Source organism: Numenius arquata, chromosome 12, assembly GCF_964106895.1.
Source record: "Numenius arquata chromosome 12, bNumArq3.hap1.1, whole genome shotgun sequence".
NCBI lineage: Eukaryota > Metazoa > Chordata > Aves > Charadriiformes > Scolopacidae > Numenius > Numenius arquata.
Window position 1 is genome coordinate 28,674,811 of NC_133587.1, and position 18,679 is coordinate 28,693,489.

Sequence of the window (18,679 nt, forward strand, 5' to 3'; positions counted from 1 at the left end):
CATCCAAAGGGCAGTAACTCTTGCAGGACCCAATACCTCCTCTCTCGCCAGTTAGTTTTTAAGGAGAGAAGTGGCACCGCTTGATCACCAAAACCAGTTGCCGCAGCCATGAGCTGATGAGCTGAACCTGTCTCCAGATCTCATGAGACACGAGCTGTATTTTCTGACAACTCTCTGCACTATAACGATGATTTGCTTATTGAAGTCAACGGCCCAAACTTCCATTATAGTTTCAGGACAAACACTCACCTGAGGCTTCAGTGTTTATTCTCAATGCGTACAACTCCTTTTCTGTTTATGTTATCCAGACACACTGACTCCTTGCTCAAAAATTGTGCAAAGTATGGCACAAATGCCATTCTGAAACGTGCAGGGACTCAGACAGACTCGCTACCTGATTTTGTTTTCCTGTGGAACACTGCTAGCTGAGTTAACCTTTCTTCACACACGGTTCCTTCTCCAAAATATGCAGATGAATAACACGTTGGCAACTCTCCATAAAGGAATACGTATCTTCTTCGTTGAGTTTGATCTTGTTCGATTGCACTTTTCAGGGCATTTGCCAAGAAACATCTGTGAAAAAAGTGCAAGAAAGTTGAAGATCATTAAAGGAAGCAAAAACAGAGGAAGGAAATAAAAGGAATTTAGGAGTAAGGTACAGGAGAGGTAAAACGGAGAGAGGCCAGGCCTAGGAGAGGGTGGAATTGGCAACACCTTGAAAGTGGGAGGTTTAAGGGTGAGTAACACATCCTTAACGTGTAGAAGCTCTCACGCTAGGATACCTTAGGTATCCTCTTTCAGGAACTCGCTTGGGTTATTAGTTTTCATAAACACACAATTAGTTTTAATGAAACAATTTTCCTTTTTTAGACCAGCTTCAAAGGGAAAAAGAGGAGGAGTTTCTCTACATCAATGAATTTAGGAAGGACAAGTCATAGAATTCCAGAGGGAACTTGCGTATTTACCATGGAGAGATGGAGGAAATAAAAGTTTCTGCTCCATGGCACGTGTACATAGGATATAAATTGAAATGTAGCATTTGAAGAGCAATCTACTCTCCATCTCCTGGATCATCCTGGGATACCAAACAAAGATAATAAGGTTATAGTAATTACCTACACATCCTGAGCTACCTGGAGGCAACCAGGAGCATAGTTCTGCAGTGAAGACCTGCTAACACACAAAGTAGACACATGACCCCTAATACACACTACGGCTGTACCCACAAATTTTACATAAATTACTGTTTAAAAATACTAAAGAAAAAGATGTCTTCTCTATTCTACACCCAGGGAACCACACAGCAGGCCCAAAAAAATTTCACCGGCGCCCGGCAATTCTGCCTTTCTGATCCCGCAGAATGTGCATACTGCTGCCTCGTAAAGAAACACAGAATGGTTGGGGTTGGAATGGACCTTCAGAGATCACCTAGTCCAACCCCCTGCCAGAGCAGGGTCACCTCGAGCAGGCTGGACAGGAACACATCCAGGCAGGTTTAGAGTATCTCCAGAGGAGACTCCACAGCCTCTCTGGGCAGCCTGTTCCAGGGCTCCGGCAACCTCAAAGGAAAGAAGCTTCTCCTCATGTTTAGATGGAATTTCCTATGTAGCAGCTTGTGCCCATTGCCCCTTGTCCTGTCACTGGGCACCACTGAAAAGAGTCTGGCCCCATCCTCTTGGCACCCAGCCTTTAGATATTTGTAAGGATTGATGAGATCTCCTCTCAGTCTTCTCTTCTCCAGGCTAAACAGACCCAGGTCTCTCAGCTTTTCCTGACAAGAGAGGTGCTCCATTCCCTTGATCGTCCTTGTAGCCTTCCGCTGTACCCTCTCCAGTAGTTCCCTCTCCTTCTTGAACTGGGGAGCCCAGCCCTGGAGACAGTACTCCAGACGTGGCCTCACCAGGGCAGGGCAGAGGATGACCTCCCTCGACCTGCTGGCCACGCTCTTTTTAATGCACCCCAGGAGACCATTGGCCTTTTTGGCCACAAGGGCACATTGCTGCCTCACGGTCAGCTTGTTGTCCACCAGGACTCCCAGGTCTCTCACTGCAGAGCTGCTTTCCAGCAGGTCAGAGTTCTCATGGTTCAACCTGCTTTCGCATCCCTGCCATGGGACTGGACAAACGTTTTATTTCCCCTCAGGGTTCACCTCCACACCCACCATTACCCTCCTGCCCCGGCCTGGTGGGTCTCCGGCTCGGGCAGACTGCAGGCCCTGCCAGCCAGGCACGGGCGACGGGTGATCCCTCGCACCGGCTGGGCAGCTTCCCGCACCCACGGGCTTTGGGCCGGCCAGGTTTGCTCCCTCACACCAGCCGCCTCCTCTCACACGCCTCGGCGGCCCCAACAGCCCTTCCCAGCCCGTAAGACCCCGTGGCCGTAACCCAGGGCCAGCCCACTGCACCGGCAGCCGCTCCGCGCTCGACGGAGGAAGGCTGAGCCCCGCCGGCCGCCGTCGAGCGCGGCGGAGGGCGCCTGCGCAGAGGCGGCTGCCGGCCCGGCAATGGCGCACCAGGCGGGCGGGCGGGCGCTCTTCCTGCTGCGGGGCCGCCTGCTCTTCCCTGGCCCGGCGGCGGCCGGCGGCTGCGGGCAGGCCCGCCTCAGCTCCTCCGGCGCCGCGGCGCAGAGGGCGCCGCAGGCAGCCGGCACCGAGGAGGCGGGTGAAGGTAGGCGGTCGCCGGGCCGGGCCGGGCCGGGCCGCGGTCCCCTTCGGGCCTAGCTGCCGTGTGGGACCCAGGGCTGTTTCTCCCGGGGGCAGCGATGGGCTCAGGGCAGGGCGTGGGGAGCGGAGCGGCCGCCTGTGGTGTTTGCGGCGGGCGGCTCGGTTCTGAGAGAGGCAGCTGGGTATTGCCGGCGTCCCGGGCGTGAGGAGCCGCTCGGGGCCCGGGGGGGATGCCGGCGGCGGCCAGGGCGGCCTGTGCTTTCCCACAGCGCCCGGGTGCAGTCCGGGAGGGCAGAATCCACCGTGTAGGACTTGGGTTATTAAACGTACACATCAGGTAGAGGTGAATGAAGTGACAGTGCTGTTTCCCGAGAGGCCTCCTTGAAAAACCATAGGAAGGGATTGATTGGTGCCATGTCTTTAGTGCAAAGTACAAGCCAAGAACCAGCAAGGATTGTCCACTGTTGGTGTGCTGTAACTTGGGCGTACTGCATAACTTAGAGCTAATGCATTTGTGAGCCCGAGCCCTGTGCTTCTACTTATGCTCGTGTTTCGGAGCTTGAAAAACATGAGGTAGCAAGCTTTCCTTGAAGAGAGGAGATCAGGCTCTATTTTGGCAGTTTCACAACACCAACAGGCTTTTGCTGTTCATATCTTTGTACTAACAAATATGGAACAATTCCAGATCTCAGTTAATCATTCCTGTTTTGGTGTATAAATTTGATCATTAGTCTCACCTGGTTTGCTACACGGCTGTGTGAATGCTTGCATTAGCATCATCGTGCAGAGGGCAGCAGTAGAACAAGCACCATGTGAAGGTTGGGGCTGTCTCTTCCAGCAGCAGTGCCAGTGTGTACCTGTTCAAAATAACTGTGAAACGCTGGCAAGAATTGGAAATGTTGTATGGAAGCAAAGTGGACTGCCTCTCAGGCATTTAAAATGCTTACAGCCACCAGGGTGGGATCATCTGCATGTGTGGTACACTCGGACTGTGCAAATGACAGTAGAACAGGGAAGAGATGTCAGAGCACATCTTCTGCTATAGTAACTAGGCATGTGCAGGCAAGAATCACGTAGCCACTGGCCTAATGCAGAGAGCTGTGGGAGTGAGATCTGGGTTCATCTCCTGATTGTGTCACTCATCCACAGACCTTGTCCTTTCTGCATCTCAGTTACTGCCCACTTCTCTGCCCCTATGGAAAATAGGATATTTATCATCTTCATAAAGTGCTTCTTTGGTTTTCTGACCAAAAATGCTCATATAATATTAAGCTATTGAAACAGCTACTGTGGTTATTTCTTACTTACAAGCCTGTGTGAGAGCTCAATAAACCTGGAACATAAAAGGTTTTTTAAAAATAGTAATAAATATGATGAGAGTTAAGATTTTCTTGAGGCCACAGTATCCTGTGGATTCCTCAAAATCAAAAACATAGAATAAAGAGCTCGTTGTTTAATCTTTCTGTAGCCCATAGTAGCTACAAGGAAATAGCAGGATGTTCTCCAGCTTCCCAGCCTGAATTACGAATGGCAGTATTAACAGGTAGCAGCTTCACGAGTTCCAGTAATGCGATGTGATCAATGGATTAGTTTGAGAGCTATGCAGGGAAGTGATTATGATTTCCAATTTGGGACATGGCCCCTTTGCCTGCATGCAATCAAGAAAAAAGTTTCTGTGTTTCTGGATGTTCTAGCATGTCTCGTTTCCATGTCAGTTCTGTAGGCTGTCAGCAACAATATAGATTGCCAGTAGTGTGGTGAGATATGACTGATTTGTGGGTTTATTGTAGTAGAGTAGATGAAAGTGTAGCATTAAACGAAAATTTTGAGTAGGAGTTTACTGTAAAAGAAGGAGATGAGTTGTAAAAATAAGCGAGTGTTGAATTGTTCCGAAGGTGAAAGTGCTGGTTTTGTGGTAGCTGAGAGAGATTATCTTTTCAGTGCAGTTTGCCAAAGGTCTAGCTCTGCCTCATACCCTAGCTGGTATTTCCAGACTCGTATGCAGAGTCTGTGTGTGCTGAATTTTTTGAAGGTAGACAGCAAATCAAAGAAGAGCAAAGATTCCTTGTATCGTCAAGCATCCTGTGGCATCAAGGGAAGTCAGTATTGTTTTCTTCCCACATTTCCTATTCATTGCTCTTACAAATGTATGCATTCATGAGATAAATATGCTTATGTTTGTGTCATTCATTCATTCCTGATTGTTTTCTTTTTTGCTGTAACCCTCTTAGAGAGCCAGGACAAACCTTTGTTCATTTGTTCAATCCAGAGGAAGAGATTAAGGGTACTAAAATCAGTTTTAAATCTTTCTGTTTCTGTTTATATAGAAAAGCCTTGATGCTCATTTCTTCTTACAGATGCTGAAGTCAATACCAGAAAGAAGACGTTCACTGAGGTCCAAACAGAACGATTGGAGCAAGCAGAACGGACTGTTTTAATTAAATGCCCACCAAAACTTAGTGAAAAAAAATTATTGCAGTATTTATCTAGTCATGGAAACATTAGGAGTCATTTCTTTTTTGAAAATCGTGTAAGTAATTAACAATGTAAACTAAAATCTAGACTTAGACAAAAGGAAATACCAGCATTTGGTCAAGGCCTCATACATGCAAATTAAGCTAATTCTATATAATTAGGGTATTAAATTAGTTTTTATCTTTGTTAATGTTTACATGTTGCTGAGCAGTAGATTTTTGTTCATAAGTCAGCTAAGCAGCACCTCTAAGGGATAGCTAACAACCTATTTTGCACTGAATCTTTGAAACTTTCACATAGTACTGTTCATTGTTCTAACAATGGAGCTAACTCTTTTCTTACGTGTTTCTTGAGCATGACAGTTGTGAAGATAAATAGATTTTAGAACTTTTATGTTTAGTGCTTTCTGCCAAGAATAGCATATCTTAAATATTTTTGACCTCTTGTGAAAAAGTGTCTAAAAAGTGGTGAGGTACAGAACCTGGCATTCAGCTTCAGGACTGTCATATTAAACTGTCTCAGTACTCCCTGGAACACCTGAATAATATCAGTGCAGTCAGTTCAGAGCTTGTATGCATTTATCTAACCCTTTCTATTTCCATTCTTAATGTTTTAGGGTATCCATGCTTTAATAGAATTTTCGGAAAAGAACAGTATAGCTTCATTGCAGGATGCTGTTGGAATCCCAAGTGCTGCAGAGCATCATGTTGTCCCATATAAATCTAGACTTCTTACTTTTACGCTGAAAACCCCAGTGAGTCAAGCTGCTGAAGAGACACCAATTCACCTCTCTCCTCAGTCTCACATTCCAGTGAAAGAGCTTATTCAAAAGCTTTGTCATGCAGACAGTGTAAGTAGAGAATTCTAGCTCTCAGTTAAAAATGGCCTATGTCCATTTCAGATTTGGAAGTGGTCATGTGCAACTTATAAAGCTGTTTATTCCTATTAAAGAAAAAAAAGGTAACCTCTGTTAGAATTTTGTGTGAATCGTTCACCTACGTTGAAACAAATAGATGGAATTAGTAATTTTAATTGTCAAAATATTTTTTTCTGTATGAAATAGACCTGTTTGAGATGAAAAAAATAATCTTCTAATTGCAATGATATGAAGTAGATGAAAACGTGTTAATAGATGGAGGATGGCTCATTGTATTTTTACAGTGTTTATTTTCTTAACTAGATAAGCAATCAAATGTACATTCTGCTGAATGAGTTTCAACTTACAGAAGAAAATATCAAGCTCCGATATCTGGCCTGTTCTCTGGTTCGGGATTTTGCACGTGCATATTTTCCAGACAGCATGGTAAAGCCATTTGGCTCTTCAGTCAACACCTTTGGCAAATTGGGATGTGATGTGGACATGTTTCTGGACTTCCATGATGTACGAAAGCATGTGACAAAAATGGTAAGATTATCCTCTGCATCTTCAGTCTGTTGGATTTCTTCAACAGAGCAGTCCATCTGCTTTTTCACACACGGGAATCAGTTTATTTATACTTAGGTTTTACGTAAGTTTATACCATGGACTGTGAACAAGTTTATTTGAATGTTTGGATTTGGAGACTTTCAAAAGCTGGATGTGACATGGAAGAGATATTCCTTGTAATAGGAAAAAAATGATTCAGTGTTTACTTAAATTCATGCTAACAATACCGAGTCTCACTGTAGAAAAAAACAGCCCTCATCCTCGAAATTTGATTCAGCATCAAATCATCCTTCCTGTCCTACTGCTGTGTTTTCTTCTCTGGAGCTGCTGGGCTTCATCCATGCAATCAAAGATTGGCTTTGATTTTTAGGGTCTTCCATGTTCTAAAGCATAGTAATTTTGTGCATGTGTGTGCATGTGCATTTTGGGAGGGTTGGCATTTTCTTTTCCTTAGTTTAAAGAGTTGACTTCATGCTGCAGAGAAGTTACTAAATTGTGTACTGGGGTGCATATATATATATATACATATAAATATACACACACACATAAGAGTGTGTGGAGGTGTGAAAGTTTAAGACCTGGGATAGTATTGATGAATAGTTGCAGGTAGAACACGTGTTCATATTTGCATTGTCTGTCCAGAAAAAAATTATCATGTTAACAGCACCTGATTTTTGTTGTGAAGGGAATTAGTTGGCTTACTCTTAAAAGAAACCTGAGCGTAAGCTGGTATACGTGAACTGTAGTGTTTTGGGAACCAGGAGCAAAACAGGAACTGAGCCACATCAATAATACGGATTTTTCAGTTGTTGGGCTTTTCATAAGGTGGCTTATAATTATTTGCATGCTTCATTGATAATACAACAGTAAGCACCAAGGCAAGTGGTGATTACTAAGCAAGCGTAGAGGCTTGAAATTGAAACACACTTACTTGAATTTGCTGACCAAAATACAGAATTTGCATCACTACCTCAAGAAGCTGTAGGGTTGCAAGACTGCTAGTAAGCAGTATTCAGCCTTTTTCAATGCACATCTTAAATTTCATCTTAATCGTGTCTTTACCCCTGCTACGACTTTGAAATCTGCACTGTGTTACCAAGTTCACATGTTTAGTGTTGGTATTTGGACAGCTTTAAATCATAATGGTTATTTAAAGTAGGTTGTGTCTCCATCCTTGTGCGTGTAGGCATAAAGAATGGGAAGGAACTAGACAAGGCATTTTTGGAAGCACCTTACCTCTTGTTGCAGTTTTTTGACTGTGGACGGTGTAAATATCCTTTCAGATTGGAGAATGAAGTACGAAAGAGAGAGAATGAGAATCAGGATAGGAAAAAGAGAGTTAGATCAGAAATGCCCTGTGGAGATGTTGGTATTCTTCATGGATTCTGAATGGGTAATTAAGCGATTCTGGTGTTTTGTAAACTTTTCTTTTTATTTGTATGGTGACAGATAGTTTGGGAAAAACTAGCTTTGTCTTTTTTTTTTTAAGGAAAACAATGGGCTTAATGAATTTTCAATCTTCAAAAGCTTCAGCTTTGCTGTACAATTTGTATATTACCTTGTACATTACTTTTAAAGAAATATCCCTTCAAACATATATAGTTTTTAGTATTATTGCAGTGATCGAACACAAGGAAAGAAAACATATTGGTTCAAGAGTAGGGTCATCGTGTGTGTGTGAAGTGTTAAAATCTAGGAACCCTTTACGTTTAAACAGTAAAGCTGTCTCTTAAATTTTGAGAGGGAAAATCTTTCTAAATGTGTTATCACAGAGGTGCCACCAGCATCGCTGATGGGTTCAGCTTTGGCCAGTAGCTGGTCGGTCTTGGAGCCGGCTGGAACTGTCGCTGTCCAACATGAGGAGCAGCTTCTGGTGTCTTCTCACAGAAGCCACCCCTGCAGCTCCCCGACTACCACACCCTTGCTGCAGTAGCCAAATACACGCAACATCTCACTTTCCTACTGTATCTGCTGTGGTAGGCAACAGAAGGCGGCAAAAGTCTCATATAGTTGGCAATGTGATTTATAGGGATAATGATATTCTCCCTGGCAAATTGTGTTACCAGATACGTAAGCTGACTGCCTTAGAACAGTGAAGACAAGAGGAGGTAGCTGTAGTTATAAGATGATACAGCAGCAGTGGAAAGGGTATCTTCTGATTTCTGTGCTTAGCAGCCTTTCAGGAGGTACCAGCATTTCAGCACCTATTTACATTACATAACATTTTTTGAGTCTTATGAAAAACTGATGATTAATTATGAATTTAAAAAGCAGCAAAAGTGGGGGCATTCTTTACCAAGAATGGGTTATCAGTACAGTGTTTGACCACAGATAAGACATTTTTAACATGCGGGCAGTTTGGGACATAAGTGAATGAAAACAGAGTTTTGTGATGTTTTTAGAGTAACAGTTTTTCCATTAAAACAGTTATGCTTCTTGCTTAGGCTACTATATCTGTTTACCTCAAAGTAATAGTTTACTTTATCTACATTTTCCATTTTGAGCAACGTGGCAAGAATAGGGGGAGAACCGCAGGGTTGGGGCAAGTGTATCAGTACTTCATCCCTCCCCAGCTGGCACCAAAGCTGTATTTGAAGGTCCTATCAATTAATAAGAGTGTCAGTTTTATCATTACAAGAAAGTCTTCACTCAGCTTTTGAGAAATCCTGAGCTGTTGTCTGGGAAGGCACATTGTGATTTTTGTCACAAACATATAGGTCCGAGCACCAGCAGACCTAGATGTCGGTCAAGTCTGTGGCTTTTTTTTTCATGCTGCCTACCTTGGTGCCGATAGTTAACAGCCTCCTTTGGCTTTGAGCCAGCCCTGCTGTAGCATCCAGCTACGCAGCCAAATGGGATTAGGGACTTCTGTCCCGGTGTGTTCAAATGCACGAGCTGGCTGGAGAACTTGGCAAGAGGAGAGCAGCAACGATCACCTTAGTGATTGCCAGAGTGAGCCAGAAATTCAGCACCTAAAGTGAGTTTGTGGGAAAGGTGGCAAGGTCCATAGCTTCTGAATTGTTTCGCCTGTCTGTGAGTGCATGTTTTCTTTGCACTAACTTGGTGACAACAAAAGTAACCTGTCTCTCAGAGGACTAGTTAAGTCACTGCTCAATGCTGTTTGTATAGTATGCATTCACCCGTAACGTGTTCCAGGGGGGAGGCTAAGTCAGTGTCAAGTATTGGATTAACAAGCAAAATTAGTTGAGGCTTAAAAACAGAGAGAGACTATAAAGAGAACAGAGATTTAATAGGTATGAAGTTATTTTATTGAGGTATAAACTACAATTCACAATACAAAGACCTACAGGAAAATTCATGTCTGATGTTGTCAAAATACATCTCCACTTTTATTTATTTGTCAGAAAAACTGTCTGACAGTTTTTAGTGATTATTTTAAGTCTTACGGAAACTTAACATTCATTTTGAAGGATTAAGTAATTTGCATGCTAAAATTTAGGGTTTTTTTAGATGAAAAAGACATTTTCCTTTACACTGCTACTTGATTCACAATAGCACATTGTTCTTTGAGGTTTTGAAATGGAATTACTGGTGGTTTGAAATTAACTGGGGTTTGGTTGTGTTTTGGCTCTCTCTTTATTTAATTGTATGCTCCTCTTTTCAGTCAGAGCATATATGCTCTCTCAGAAATTCCAGAATTACTTGCTTTAGGCAGTAGTGAGATGTAGTAGTATTACACCCTCATCTGAACAAGTAATTTTACAGTAAGTTGATCACTGTTAACCTGGAAAAGTTGAATCACTGAAAAAGAATTTTAAAAGAGAAAGCAGTATGTTTTTACCTTTTTAAAGTTCTGTGGGCTGCTTTGAATAATTCTTGTCTTTCAGTCTGTCACTGTACAGACTCCTTGGTGTAGTCTTTCAGAAGTATTCTTAAGTGTCTCTTTGGTTCCAAAACTAACAGTTTACTTTTACAATTTTGTGTTAGAAAAAAGGTCCTTTCGAAATGGAGTATCAGATGAAAAGGTTACCATCTGAAAGATTAGCAACTCAGAAAATTCTTTCTGTGATTGGCGATTGCCTTGATAATTTTGGTCCTGGGTGCGTGAGCGTACAGAAGATACTCAATGCTCGCTGCCCGCTGGTGAAATTTTCCCATCAACCGACCGGATTCCAGTGTGATCTGTCAGTGAGCAACAGGTGAGACCTGGTTTTTAAAAGTATAGGAAGAATACTACTGTACTTATGTTCTGAAAACCTGTAATGAATACTGTTTAGTATACTTCTTTCTGTGTTCTTAACAAATATGAATGTTGGCTCTGAAAGTAAAAAGGAGATTTTTGGCTTCTAGAGCTTAGGTTTTCATGTGCTTAAGATATCTTTCTCCAGCATAGGAAATACTTGCTGGCTGAAACCAAAGACCTGAAAACAACTCTATACAATAAGGTTAGTTTATAAGGAATTGAAAGAAGGCAGTGTTTGTTAGTCACTTCTTCCCTTCATGTATATGGGTATATGCATTGCTGCCTTTTGATTGCTTTTTTTAAGCACTCGATTGTGTTAATTTTCAGTGATTAGGCTTCTACTTACTTTGGTGTCCCTTTTTTCTTCTTAAGGGCCTGCATACATCTGTTTGCTGGCAAGGTATCTTGAATGCTAAATTAACTCACTGCATCAGAAAACAGCCTGAACTGTTACTGTCATTAAGGACCTTTCACAGCAGTGCCCAATAGAGGGAGCAGGCTTCTTAGAAATACCTCTCTTTGCATCTATTTTTCCTCTTCCAGCTTGCTCTCATTTGGTTGACAGTGAGCATATAATTTGTTTTTCTGACGTTTGTTTTATTAAGAAATACACACCTTAATGCAGTATACATCTGTAGCCGTGGCATAAGGGTACAGAATAGAAAATGAGTTACTCACCCTTTTCATTGTTGTTAGGGAATAGTAAAATATGAGTGATTATCTTTCAGAATATTTTTGATACAACTTTCAGTGCAGATTTTGTGATTTGTCGACATCAGATACAATCAGATCCTAGACTGAATTTTCTGATTTATCCAAAGTTCTGTTTCAGAATACTTGGGAGTTGCCAAGTCAGTACTAAGCGAATGTCTTACAATAAAATTGCTTTTGTATATTCAGCCACTATGAAAGTCAGCATGCAGTTCTGTGCAAACGTCCTTATAGTTCTCTGCTGGTGGTTTGGCTGATTGGAACATGGTGTGTGGTCTTGTTATCGTTTGTGTAGTAACAAACTTCTGTGGACACAAGGCAGCACTTCACGGTTGAAATTTTGAAAGTCCAGGTGTTACAAAACATTGACATGGTGAACTTCCCCAAAATGCCATGGTGGAGTTTTAGAAGAATTCAGTGCAAGATTGGGACTAAAAACTCCCAATACTGTAGTACAGCAAGCAATTTAGACTAAAACTGACCCCAAAGTAAGTTTTGCTGTCACACCATGCTTCCATTTTTTTTTTCCTGCTTTTTCTTGCTCTCCCATTTGTACGCTACGTGAATGTTTGTACAACCATATGATGAAGGAGATCAAAACCTGATCCATCTGAAAACCTTCCAGATTAGTTGTTTTTTCAACAGGACCAAACATTAGTCTTTTAAAAATTACCAAATTGACTTGCTTGCACTTCATGTGTTTTTCAGTGCATTATTTTGTTACTTTTTAGATTAAACTTGTAAAAGAAGTTCTAGTTGTATTTTATTATATATTGGAATAGAGATTTTATCTAATGTACCTTAAAGACAATTATGACTGACTTGTGTTTTTCGCCTTGATTCTGCATAGTTTCACTCCTGAGTACTTCATGGTGTTTTTGTTTATTTGTTTTTTTTCTCCCACTGTGATGTGAAAAAAGTGCAGTATTATTATTTAGCCATAACTGTATCCTCCTTACTATGGAAAACTACCAGGTATTTAATCCTAGACAATTTCAGGCATTCTTTTCTTTTTTTTCAAAAGCGTAAAAGTGAAATGTTTGTGGGGTTTTTTTATGGATACCCTCTTCCCTTATAACTGATGCCCTAGGACTGAACAATGAACATTGCATCTGGTACTTCACAATTCTCTTATCATTTACATGTCTTTTACTTTTCATTTTTTCTTCAGCATTGCTATAAAAAGTTCAGAACTCTTGTATATCTATGGCTGTCTCGATTCCCGTGTAAGAGCACTAGTGTTCACTGTACGATGTTGGGCCCGTGTTCATGGACTTACAAATAGTGTTCCTGGTACCTGGATTACAAACTTCTCTCTGACCATGATGGTCATGTTTTTTCTGCAAAAGAGATCACCACCTATCATTCCAACACTAGACCAACTTAAAGAACTGGCAGGTAAGGACACCTGTTCGTGTGTTTATTGAAGTGACTTTCACATTTGTTTTCTCTAAAGTGATCAATAAACCCAAGCAATTTGTTTATGCTCTCAAATACTAATGTGTATTATGTATGCCTTAAGTTTGAGGGAATATGCAAGTTTTACTTTTTTTTTTTTTTGGTGAAAATAATGCATTTTTAAGGGAAAAATAAACTCATTTTCAATACAATACTAAATTCTAACTAGACATAATTAAAACTCATTTATTTGCTCAGTGTTTCTATGCTGGCTGTTTATTCTTTATTTTGTTTTTTGGTTTTTAGAAATCTTGTAAGGTCTCAAATGCCTCCACAGTTGATAAGGATTTTGTGCAAATTAATACGATGTGTATTGTTTTATAGAAACCAAACATTTAAAAGACAGTTTATATTTTTCTCTCACAATTTGTAGTATCCTTGAGACTGTTCAGCCCATCTGCAAATAATTCTTACATCTTCACAAATAAGCTATTTTAGCTGTTTCATACATAGCTTGTAGGGTGTATTATCATCAGTAAATCTAATGAAAGCACAGAGAATGACACCCCAAGTTCTTGATTCCTTACTCATACCTTCTGCTTATTGACATGGTTCCTTGGAAGCTTTGAGTCCTTTGGAAAAAAAGTTCTTTGTTCAGTTGCTTTAAAATCAGTTTAAGCGTTTCCATTAGAATTCTATAGAATTTTAAAACACCTGTCCTGAAATTTTACAAGAATTTTCCTAATTCTCTTAAGTTTTCCAGAAAAAGACAGTGGGCACTTTGGGTCTGTGTGGTTTTTTTGTTTTTTTTGAAACCCTCGTGTAGTTATTAACCTCAGAGATTTGTGCTGTTTAGTATATAATAAAGCTGTGTATGCAGAGCTATCTAGTTTGTTACTTTAAAGAAGTAACTTCAGAGATACAAAGATGTCATATACCTCATTCCTGTGAGCTTTTGAAAATATGTCATTTACTCATGTTTCTGTTCCTTTGCCTGTCTGTAGACTTTTTCTTGTAAATCTTTAACCAAGTAGGTTAAACCTTAAACCTGAAAGTTCACTTGTTAACTCTTAATTTGATTTACTTAATATGATAGCATTCATTGAATTCAGTCATGTCTGTTATCTGAATTTTACTAAATACAATGGCGTTTTATTGTTTATCACTTCTTAATATGCCTTATTATTATGTGATTTTTAATATGTGATTTTTGTTTCAGATGAAAAAGACAAGCATATAATTGGAGGATATGATTGCTCATTTGTTAGTGATTTAAGCAAGATTAAACCTACAAAGAATACAGAAACAGTTGGTAGGTAAATCTTCATCAGCTTTTTTTTTTAGAAATTTTTGTCTTGAGCATATTGAAAGTAAACTTTAAGGAAAAGTTACTGATGGATATTGTTTTTCTTTGCCTTAGATGTATTGTTGAGTGACTTTTTTGAATATTTTGGAAACTTTGATTTCAGAAGGAATTCCATAAATCTTCGAAAGGTAAATGAATTTCAATCTCTTATCATTATCAATTGAATTTCTGTCTGTTGTTTGACAAACTACCTATGCTAAGCAACAATTTCTGACATTTTTAATTGTACGTACAAAGTACATTTAAACTGGTTGTATCCAGAAACTGAGTTCTTTCTGTTAAAGAAGAGAGTTTTCCTCTCGGAGCCTTATCACTTAGAGCATCATTAAGAATATTACAGTGTCATTACTTGGAGACGTTGGAAAGAACAAACTCTGATGCTAAGCCTGCATGATCTTTCTTGACAACCCTGTAATAAAAATGGCCGTTTTGAAAAGTAGAAGCTATTTTGCTTCTGTGAGAGGAAAGCTTTTTAAATGTCATGATGTATGTCATAGTGAAAGCCTATGACAAACTCTGTACACCAACAGGCTTTGCGTTTAAAGTTGGGAGTCCAGTCCCAAACAGTGTCTGCATTAAAACTTACGACTGAGTTCTGAAATTGGCTTTTGGCACTTGCGCTTCCTATTGCAGTTTGCATCAGCTTACAGTAAGTGTACTTACAACTCAGTAAGCTTGATGGATTACATGATCATTCTGTGCTTGCCAAGAGGTCTGCTCTATCACTTTGCTTTACTTTATATGTTTAAGTCATGCTGTTTGTTGATACATGTGTATATGCTGCATGCATGTATAATAGAAACATATATAAATGTAACTACCTGTTCCTGCTGGGCTGCTTCTGGTATGGGGGGTTTCAGTGCCATGTTGCTTTGTGGACACTCTTGTTTGTGTTCTCTTTCCTACTTGGGCACTATGGATTATGCATGAGAGCTCTCTTTGCCACTGCAGGCTGATCCTAGAAACTGATTGATTAAGCTGGAGAACTTTACTTTGTCATTAAGCCTAAAAAAGTCAAGTAGAAGCATACACATGTTGGAGCCTGAGCTCGTCAGGGCAAATGTCTGTGCTGCTGATGTTTTTCTGTTTAACTAGTCAGTCAGTCCTCTTGGCCCTGGGGAAAGAGCATGTAGCATGTACATGGATGCTTCCTGGACTAGCGTTAGCTGGTAGGTTCCTGCTAGAGCTTGCGGTGGAAGGCTTGCAGAGGTTCTGTAACACAGACCAGGTCATCTAAGGAGCACTGATAAGCGCTGAAATTAAAGTGCATTTAAATAACGAACTACATAGTTGTCAACAACTTGCTTTGTACTATACCAAGTACCCAAAACTGGACGATGACCTGAATAGCTCTGCACTTAAAAGACAGACTGAACTTGGAGGAATTTCAGCAAAGTGAGTAGTCTTATTTTGTTATACTAGCTCTTAATGAGCACTGTGAGAGCAATGGTTTGAACAGTTTAAGTGCTTGTAGTTTATCAGACTGGGCTATGCAGGTTAGTATGACACACTCATGCTGCCCATACACAAATGGAGATAGGAGTAGGCGGTTGCAATGAGGGAAGTCTGAGACTTTTGGCAAAGCAAATGGGAGAATGGCCAAAAAGACAGGCTAAGCGGTAGTTGTGTGTTCTTTGCCTTGAAGGAAATCTGACTGTGGCAAGGAAAAATACCACTAAGAGGATTCAGGGAACAGGAGTCGTACAGTCAAGTTAACAGGAAAATTAACTTGATTAATAGTGACTTCTTGTTTCTTTCCACCCCCCAAAAGTTCTCTTCTAGGTCAAAATGCTTTTAGTGCTAACATAATAACTCAAGTGATTTGTTATTTGCTTAGCCTATAATGCATATATGCAACTTTGGCTTTTTCTTTATACTGTCTACAGGGAAAGGAAGTAAATAAACCTGAGTCGTCTCCTCTTTATATCTGGAATCCCTTTGAACAAGACCTTAATATCAGCAAGAATGTTAATCAGCCACAGCTGGAGAAATTCATAGCTATGGCCAGAGAAAGTGCCTGGATTTTACAGAAGGAAGAGAAAACTCAGCAAATGATCAATAAAGAGCCTTGGGGACTGGCAGCCCTACTGATACCATTTGGAAAAAGTAATCCCAGCAAGATGAAGAATAGGACAAAAGGAATGGGAAGTGAAACAATCAGAAGCCTCTTGGACTCTTTAAAGTTAAATAGTGCAAACAGTCTACAAAAAGCAGTGGGAAAGTGACTTTCAGCACAGAAATGCAGTAGCTGACATTCTGTTTTAGGAATTGAATGTGACACACAGTCTGAAGAACGTTACTTTTAATATTTCTATTATGGTGAAATGGAGAGTCAAATGACTTTTTTTCCATCGTGATGCTTTTTGTACAGGTCTGCTTTCTTTCTGTACATTTTTCTCCTCCTTACTCTTCACTTCTCCATCTGTTTTATGAACGAAGAGCATTCAAATGCAAGTTTTACAGATACATTTTGGAAATAGCCTTCAGTTGGGCACTCTTTAAAAAAAATAAATAAAAAGACTAACAGGAGCAGCATGGGAAAAAGCCTTTGGGAATTCTGTTGGCTAACATACAAATGATACACTAAGTAAAAGCTCAAGAAACAACCACCTTTCAGTGAACCACAGTTTAAAAGAAGATGAATGTTAGAATCGTTGCTTCCATTCCAGTCGTGTTCTGGAAGCCAGTAAAACCAAAGTGCATGTATCTATTTTTGCAGTTGTTTTCCGTTCATGTAGACAGTGCCAAGACAAAAATAAAGAGAATGGTATTAGATAGTAAGGTTTGCCGTTTCATAAAGCATTGCTCTCGAATGGTAGTGCAACTGGTTTGTGTTGGGAAGGTGGTTTTGCTCTTGTGTTTACTACCTGATCTCAAATTTCTTCAGTCAACTCTCTCTTGTTTTCTGCACCCACAGGACTGGTTCCCACCCACACTTGTATACACACTCATGTTTCTCATTTTGCCTTCAACTTCACTTTAAACCTGTATTTCTGGTTCAGGTAGGGGCTTTTTGCATGCCCTTCTTGCCTCATCACTCTCCTCAAAGTTGCTGCCTACTCAACACCACCAAGCCTTCCTCTTGCTATCCCTTGCAGAGGGATCTGTTGTCCCTTGCAGAGGTCCGTAGGGAATGCTGGAGTCCTGTTCCCATTCTTGTCCTGTTTTTCAGATATTCAACAGAACAGTGACTGTCCCCCCTCCAGATCAGTTGGGCCAGTGAGAGTCAATGCTTCTTAGTGACTTAAAGCGTTGAGTTGTCTGTCCATCTGTTACAAAAGTATTTTCAGAGGAAGTGGGAGAGGGTAGTGAAGGAAGTCAGTCAGAAATGGAGAGCTGGCAGAAGTCAGATAGATTTTCCAGGTGTATTTGTGAGTATTCTACCTGTCCGCTTTGAGAGCCTCACGTGCATTAAAACTAAATGGCAGTGGTCACAACAACTCTACAGACAGTTGTCTTTATTCTTAACAGAAATGCCATACAAGAAATTTCTGTAACTCTGAGATTATCATACAGATGCAACATCGATGTTGATGATTGTTTCATTTTCAGTATTTTTACATTCTTTAATGTTGCAGTGGTGTATGATTTTGTTTAAACTTTCTTCCTAGTGGTGTAGTCTGAACAGTTAAAAAGCGTGTTTTCTCTTTTCCCTGAGGTATTACTTCTTGGAAATACTGTGGGCAGTAATGCATAGTTCTAAAGAACCTGTAAAAACTGGGCAAGGAAAAGTATTTTCCAGCAGCTGGCAGACTAAAGGGTTAGCCCTTGAGTGGCAGGAAGACTCTTTTACGGATCAATTCCGTGGTAGTTTATTTGGAATTTAAAATATTATTCATATGTGTCCATTTCCAATTCATGAATGTTTTCTCGAATAATGACGTACGTAGTCATTATCTCGGTCACAGGAATTAACTTCTTCAAGACTGAGCCTTGAATTTGAAACTTAGCACCTGTATTTAGGTATAAAACTAGTGTGTGGACTTCTTTTTGGAGGCTGGTATGAAGTTCATTGTAACTTGTTCCTGGTGCTGACCCAAAGCCTTTGATAGCAAGCTTGGCACTGACTCTGTAAGGACTCTGTTGCTACTTTAATCTTTACAGAACCTAGAGGTACATTTTTTGCTGTTCCCCCAGCAATAGATTTTGAAGCTTTTTTGAAGATTATGGCACTACTTGGGTACTTGTGATTTTTCTTTTCTCCAGCTAAACACAATGGGTAATACCACAGTGCAATAATAAGAAAATGGCTTATCAGGGCATACAGCAGAGAACTGTGTCATTATATTCACAGTGGTTCGCTCGGACATAGATAGGAAAGATTTTATAAGAATTTTGACATATAGACACTGGACACTTGTAGTCAAATACAAGTAAACTTTGTAATCTGGTTATATATACAGTTGAGCCGCACGGAAGTACGTGCATCATTTGTAG

At 40.5% G+C, this 18,679-nt stretch overlaps 1 protein-coding gene across 1 annotated transcript; it reads left to right on the forward strand.

Annotated features, from left to right (window-relative positions):
* The first annotated feature begins 2,467 nt into the window (after positions 1–2,467).
* MTPAP (mitochondrial poly(A) polymerase) lies at positions 2,468–17,052 on the forward strand. Its single transcript, XM_074157280.1, has 9 exons — positions 2,468–2,666; positions 5,020–5,192; positions 5,754–5,987; positions 6,318–6,542; positions 10,512–10,723; positions 12,650–12,876; positions 14,096–14,188; positions 14,297–14,370; positions 16,129–17,052. The coding sequence occupies exons 1-9, from the start codon at positions 2,504–2,506 to the stop codon at positions 16,465–16,467; spliced, it is 1,740 nt and encodes a 579-aa protein (XP_074013381.1). The 5' UTR covers positions 2,468–2,503; the 3' UTR covers positions 16,468–17,052.
* Positions 17,053–18,679: the final 1,627 nt, after the last annotated feature.